The sequence below is a fragment of the Hordeum vulgare genome, chromosome 1H (assembly GCF_904849725.1).
Source record: "Hordeum vulgare subsp. vulgare chromosome 1H, MorexV3_pseudomolecules_assembly, whole genome shotgun sequence".
In the NCBI taxonomy this organism is placed as follows: Eukaryota; Viridiplantae; Streptophyta; class Magnoliopsida; order Poales; family Poaceae; genus Hordeum; species Hordeum vulgare.
The window spans coordinates 469735660-469742992 of record NC_058518.1 but is presented as its reverse complement, the minus strand read 5'-3'; the positions used below and the strand labels follow the sequence as shown (position 1 = coordinate 469742992).

The window sequence follows — 7333 nt, the reverse complement described above, 5'->3', positions numbered from 1 at the left end:
GCCAGTACAGGTTTTTCAACCACACGCAAGTCCATCAAGAGTTCACGCAGCCATTCTGCCTCTACAGTGGTTGTGTTTAACGCAGTTAGTTCTGCTTCCATAGTTGACCTTGTCAATATGGTTTGCTTGCAAGACCTCCATGACAGTGCACCACCTCCATGAGTAAATACATACCCACTTGTAGCGTAGAGTACATCAACATCAGAGATCAAATTTGAATCATTATATCCTTCTAGCACAGCGGGGTGCCCTGAATAGTGAATTCCATAACTCATAGTACCTCTCACATAGTGCAAGACCCTTTCTAGTGCATGCCAATGATCATTACCCGGATTGGACATGAACCTACTCAGTTTGCTCACAGCAAAAGAGATGTCTGGTCTTGTAGCGCTAGCTAGGTACATGAGTGAACCGATAATTTGAGAGTATCTTAATTGCTCTCTCGTTTCTTTCTTGTTCTTTCTAAGTGTCACGCTGGGATCATAAGGTGTTGGAGAAGGCTTGCTATCCATAAAGCCGAAACGGCTCAAGACCTTCTCAACATACTGAGATTGCGTTAGAGTAATCCCACTCTCATCTTTAATAAGTTTGATGTTTAGGATCACATCGGCTTCTCCCAGATCTTTCATGTCAAAACTCTTTGATAGGAAAGTCTTGACCTCATTGATCACAACAATGTTTGTACCAAAGATCAATATGTCATCCATATACAAACATAATATGACACTATTGCCTCCACCATGGCGATAGCAGACACACCTATCAGCCTCATTAATGACAAATCCCACATGAGTCAAAATTCTTTCAAACTTCTCATGCCATTGCTTAGGTGCTTGTTTCATACCATACAAAGATTTTAGCAACTTGCACACCTTTTTCTCTTCTCCTTTTACCACAAACCCATCAGGCTAATCTATATAAATTTCCTCTTCCAACTCTCCATTTAGGAAAGCTGTATTTACATCCATTTGATGAATGATCAGACCATAAGAGGCAGCTAGGGAAAGTAGCACCCGAATGGTGGTTATTCTAGCAACAGGTGAATATGTGTCAAAGTAATCTTCGTCTTCTTTCTGAGTGTAGCACTTGGCCACAAGTCGCGCCTTGTACTCCCACAATTTCTTGATTTGAAGCAGTTCGGAGGCCTTCTTCTAGTTACGATTCGCCCTCGTCTGTCACTATAGATGTTCTAGCTTTAGTCTTTAGTGTCATTTCGTCAATAGTACCATCAGGCCTTAACTTCTTTTTAAACACCCATTTACAACCCACAGATTTACAACCATAAGGTCGTTCAGTTAACTCCCAAGTTCCATTAGAAAGAATTGAGTCCATCTCATTATGAACAGCTTCTTTCCAATCATCTACATCTGGAGACGCATATGCCTCTTCAATAGACTTGGGAGTATCGTCCACAAGGTATACAATGAAATCATCACCAAAGGATTTTGCAACCCTTTGTCTCTTGCTCCTTACAGGAGCTTCATCGTTATCCTTCTCATGGACTTCCTCGGGTGTTTGTTCAATATAATCATCAAGTGTACTAGATTTAGAATTTAACTCACAAGAAAATCTAGCAATGCTATGCATATCTTTCATAGGAAACATATTCTCAAAAAAAATTGCATCACGAGATTCCATTACAGTATCTACATGCATATCAGGAACCTCAAATTTAACTACTAAAAATCTATAAGCAATGCTCCGCTGAGCATAACCCAGAAAAACACAATCCATTGTCTTTGGTCCATGTTTGCGTTTCTTGGGGATAGGAATATTGACCTTTGCCGAACATCCCCAAGTGCGCAAATAAGAAAGTGATGGTTTTCTCCCAACCCACTCTTCATAAGGGGTTTTCTCTTTATTTTTGTTAGGAACTCTATTCAGGACATGACATACAGTCAACAAAGCCTCCCTCCACCATGCCTTAGATAAACCAGCAATGTCTATCATGGCGTTCACCAAGTCAGTCAACATGCGGTTTTTCCTCTCGGCAATCCCGTTTGATTGGGGCGAATAGGGAGGCGTCCTCTCATGAATAATACCATGTTCCTCACAAAATTCAACAAAAACTTTGGAAAAATATTCTCCACCACGATCCGACCTAAAACGCTTGATCTTTCTCTCTAGTTGATTTTCAACTTCAGCTTTATAGATCTTAAAGTAATCGAGAGATTCATCTTTAGTTTGCAACAAATAAACATAGCAAAATCTAGTCGCATCATCAATCAAAGTCATGAAATATTTCTTTCCACCGTTTTTCAACACACCATTCATCTCACATAGATCAGAATGTATGAGTTCTAGAGGTGCCAAGTTTCTCTCTTCGGCAGCCGTCTGAGGCTTTCGAGGTTGCTTCGATTGCACACAACTATGGCACTTAGAACCTTTGGCAAGTGTGAAATTAGGAATTAAACTCATACTGGATAGTCGAGACATTAAACCAAAATTAACATGACACAAACGAGAATGCTAAACACTTGTATCATCATTAATACTAGCACAAATTTGGTTTACTCGCTTATTGCAAAAATCTGAAAGGGAAAAGCGGAACAAGCCTCCGCACTCATAGCCTTTACCTATAAATTGTCAAAATCTCGACACGATTACTTTATTTGACTCTAAAACTACCTTGAACCCATCTCGACATAAAAGGGAGCCGCTAACTAGATTCTTGTTCATAGTAGGGACATGTTGCACGTTCCTTAGTTGCACGATCTTTCCGGAAGTAAACTTCAGATCCACCGTGCCAATGCCACGAACAGAAGCATGCGACCCATTCCCCATTAGGACGGAAGAATCCCTGGCGACCTGATAAGAAGTAAACAAAGAGACGTCAGCACACACATGAACGTTAGCTCCTGAATCAATCCACCATGAAGATGATTGAAATAGTGAAAGCACAATAGGTAAATTACCATACCCATCAGTATTGCTAGCGGTCACCATGTTGACTATCTTGGAGATGGTTTTCCCTCTGCGGTCTGCGCGTTCTGGGCATTCCTTGGAAAAGTGTCCGAGCTTCCCGCAGACGTAGCACTCTAGCTCAGCCTTGTTGAACTTCTTCTTCTTGAAGGTAGTAATCTTTATAGGCTTGTTAAAAACATGCTTGTTCTTTCCTTTGTTCTTGTTATGTGGGAACCTTTGTACCATGTTGGCAGTAGGTTGAACCTCACCTCCTTTCTCAGTAGTGTCTTTAGCCCGAGCTTTCTCTTCAACATCGAGAGATGCAATCAGAATTTCAACTGATATCTCATGTCTCTTATGTTTCAGAGAAGTGGTGAAGTTCCTCCATGAAGAAGGCAACTTTGCAATAATGCACCCAGCCATAAATTTATCGGGTAGATCACACTTAAGTAGTTCCAGTTCCTTCGCAATACACTGTATCTCATGAGCTTGTTCAACCACAGAACGGTTATTTACCATCTTGTAGTCGTGAAAATTCTCCATGATGTACAATTCACTGCCTGCATCTGTAGCACCGAATTTAGCCTTCAGTGCATCCCACAGTGTCTTTCCATCTTGTATGTGCATGTACACATCACACAGACGGTCAGCAAGAACACTCAAAATGCATCCCACAAACATAGTGTTGGCTTCCTGGAACTTCCTCTGATCTTCATCAGAAGCTTCCTCTGGCATGCCAGTACTAACATGGAAAACTTTCAGAGCAGTAAGCCAGAGCGTGGATCTCACTTCCCACCTCTTAAAGTGCACACCGGTAAACATATCCGGCCTCAGTGCATCAGAAAATTCAGCCATAGTTAACTCAGGAAATTGCCTACAATTATGTTTTTGGATTGTTGAGTAATTAGATACAACTTTCATGATTAATTACAGAATATAAAGCACGACGATACCAACTACTAACATGTGAAACTCTAACATACTAGATGCAGCAGACAAAATGAATAGTAGCAAGACCGTATAGCAAAATATGTATGCATCTAAGATGTTCATCAGGCTAACAAGAACACGACGCACGTACCGAACGTTTGTAGAGGAAGCAGATGTGTTCGGTGCAGGTACGTTGTTGACGATGACGTTGGCGATGACGGGACGAAGTAGACGATGCTTGAGGCGGCGGTACGCAACACCGCCCGACTTGCTTGGTAGACGACCCGTTGTGGAAGCAGCGAGCAGTCGCGCAGAGCGCTTCCCAAAAACCTAATTCGCCCTCTCCCGTACAGGATCGCAAAGGCGACTGGTTCCTACCTGCTCTCCCGTTCGTCGTTGGACGTCGGCGCAAGTTGTGAGACGAGGCAAAACCCTAGATGTTTTTCGGTGTGTCTTTGGCCGACCCCGATAAGATGTAATAGCCGCGCCCCCGCAAGGCATCGGACCGGAGACCGGAATTTGGCGGACCATTCACGCGCATGTCGCACGTACGTCCCGCGAGGGGCGCGAGCGCGCGCGTGTGGTTCTTTCTTTTCTCTTCTCAACACACACTTAGAGTATTGAGGAGAACTCACTATATAAAGAGGTCCAACACTTCCTCCACTAACGGTATGGGACTAAACTTTAACACCACCACACCTCCACTTGCCATCTTATTTATGGACTCAATTTAAGATTTCAGAATTTTATAAATGGCCAAGCCCATTTAATTCTAACAAAAACGGTGCTGCGTTCTGTCAGCAAGCAAAGTTCAACGGATAGTCAATATGAGGATGGACCTACGCCTAGTAACCTAGCTAGTTGTGTACAGTAGCCCGTTACGTTTGATCCTACTCGCTGCCACGCAACGTAATACTCCTAAATAAGAGATGTCACCATCGATGCACTGGAAAGGAATCTTTGCACGCACCAAGAGAACACAGGTGGTTGACTTGAAAATTTTCCTTTGATGAAAAGGAACTGCGTTTAAGTTCCACAGGGAAAATAATACTACTGTACAACTGAATGACATCGTCGTGGCATACGTTGTGACGACGATTTTTTGTAAGAATAAAAGAATTTAGTAGCTCATGTGAAGAATGTAAACAAAAAAGTAGCTCGCCTAAAGCATCAGTGTGTATTTTCCCAATTGATTCTTTACTGAATTATAAACTTTTTAAGAGCTTCCTCTCTTCTTCTTCTTTGTGTGGAAGAGCTTCATCACTTATATTCGATCCAGTGCAAAAGCTCTGCCCAGTCGGTCATGTCGTCGGCGGTGAGCTGCTCGTCAGCGCCTCCCACCACCTCTTGCTGCTGCTGCTGCTGCACCACGGAGCGGTAGGCGTCGCCGTTGGATGGCGCGTGATCGTTCGCTGCATGCCTTTTCCTCTTCTGACCCCTTCCCATTTCAAAGACCTCATTCGCCGACGCAGCCGCGGCGGACGACGACGCCGGGTCCTCGGCGCCGCTGCCTGCGACGGCGGTGCAAGGCCGGCGATCGAACTGCCTCAAGCTGCCTGACCTCGTGTACAGCCGGCACAAGCTGAACTCGCTCCGCACCTACAAACAAACACACAAAAATGCATAGACGTTAAAAAATGCTGTAACTACTAACTGATTTGCATATTTCTTCACATCTCATGTGATAGTTGACTGCGTATATGCATAGTCAATCAGCCATAGGCTTTCGCAATCAGCATTGGCTCTTCACTGCATATGAAAGAACATCCAGCATATGGCGAATCGGCGAAAAGAATGGCAACTACTACTAGTGATTATCATATACTGGTACTGAGTATCATCTAACAAAAACGCGTTTATATTTTTAATTACCTCCAAAGTAGTGTTTGGTGCCGGAGCAGCGGCATCGGCATGGGTGCCGTCATCGTCGAAGGCCCTGTACTCATTCATCTTCCACTTGGTCTTGGCCCCGGCGGGCGCCCGGCCACGGTAGAACACCATGGTCTTCTTGGTCCCGACGGGGTGGCCGCCGGCGGAGTAGACCAGCCCCGGTGTGCCCGCTGCCTTCCAGTAGCCTGACGGCGTCGTGCGGCTCGGCCGCCCGCCCCGCGCCTCCCGCTCCTGCCGCGCGCAGAAGTAGAACCACGGCTCCCCGTGGCCGGCGCACGCGCCCCGGTGCACCTCTGCACGCACGCACACACACAACTCAGTTAGCAATGGGACCTCTCCCTTGGCAATTCGCCGGCAATGGCAATGCGTTATTCCACATGTATATGTATGTCCTGGTTCGTGCCTGGGAGCTGCCACGGGTCGAGGGAACAGACGTCGGCGACGGGGATGACGCGCTCGATGTCGTCGCGGCGGCTGCCGTCGAGCATGTGCCGGAGGTAGAAGCGCACCAGCTCCTCCTCCGTGGGGTAGAAGCGGTACCCGGGAGGCAGCTCGGCCATAGCGCACGCACGTCGAGTCGACTTGATCTCCCTTGGAGCTCGCGGCTGACGACCTCGGTCGTGGAGCTCGAATGGAGTGGTGGGAACGCCTGTATGGTCTACGTCCGTGGCGCGTGTGGTTATATAGGGAGGCGTTGTGTGTGTCGTGGTGATCGGCGCGGTGCTTGATCCCGGAGAAATGTCTACTATCGTGGTGGAAAAACGTAGGAAGAGAGAGTGGAGGGCTTGCTGTGTGTGTTGTGGGGAGGAAGGACTCGGTCAGTCTCATACGTGTTCAAAACTCACTTTTCTTAGTTATGGCTCTTAGTTAATGATGAATGTTGATTCGGTTTTGGACTTAACTAACCAGGCCGCCTGCATCGGTCGCCATCTTCTTCCATATGACGTGACTACGCGTGGGCGTGGCATGGCATGGCAACAGTGACCTGACGGGTATGCATGCTTTTACCGTGGGGTGATTGGTTCAGGTGGAACGTAGGCCTGCAGCTAGCAGTAACCAAACTCAACATGGTCCAGTAGTTCTTAAGTTGAGAAGGAAGAAACTCACCATGATGTAGGGCAGCCTCGGGGGCATGCAGACCGAGATTGTTTTAAGCAGAGCAAATTTTAAGGAGGTACAAGAGCATCTAGCCGGACATCTCAGACCGGCTCTAAATGGTTTGGACGGATCGACCGGTAAAACAAAATAACCCGCTCGGCCGTCTTAAACCGTCTTCAAACGTCAGGACTGTCCTCCTATCCCTCTTTCAACGGCTCGTGGGCCAAACGCACTCCGACAACTCTGACGTCATGGGCAGCTCCAGCTTCATCTTCGATGCAAACGACACACTGTCACATGCTGATATGTACATGGAAGAGGGGCACAACATTGTCGACGACCACAAGGGGAAGGAGTTGGCAACGAAATGATGAATTCCTCTTCCCTTACCCATTTTATCTAAGTTTTATTGATGTTCTAAGAACTTTGTCGTATGAACTATGATCATTTTGTCCGGCGAGGAGCTATGATCCAGTTTAACTACATAGTGTTGCATGGATTGCATGAATTT

The 7333-nt window shown here is 46.1% G+C and overlaps 1 protein-coding gene across 1 annotated transcript; it reads right to left on the bottom strand.

Moving 5' to 3' along the window:
• Nucleotides 1-4823: 4823 nt before the first annotated feature.
• LOC123415408 (NAC domain-containing protein 90-like) lies at nt 4824-6284 on the bottom strand. Its single transcript, XM_045106733.1, has 3 exons — nt 6128-6284; nt 5707-6017; nt 4824-5433 (listed from the first exon to the last, which is right to left on the bottom strand). The coding sequence occupies exons 1-3, from the start codon at nt 6282-6284 to the stop codon at nt 5095-5097; spliced, it is 807 nt and encodes a 268-aa protein (XP_044962668.1). The 3' UTR covers nt 4824-5094.
• Between the last annotated feature and the right edge of the window lie 1049 nt (nt 6285-7333).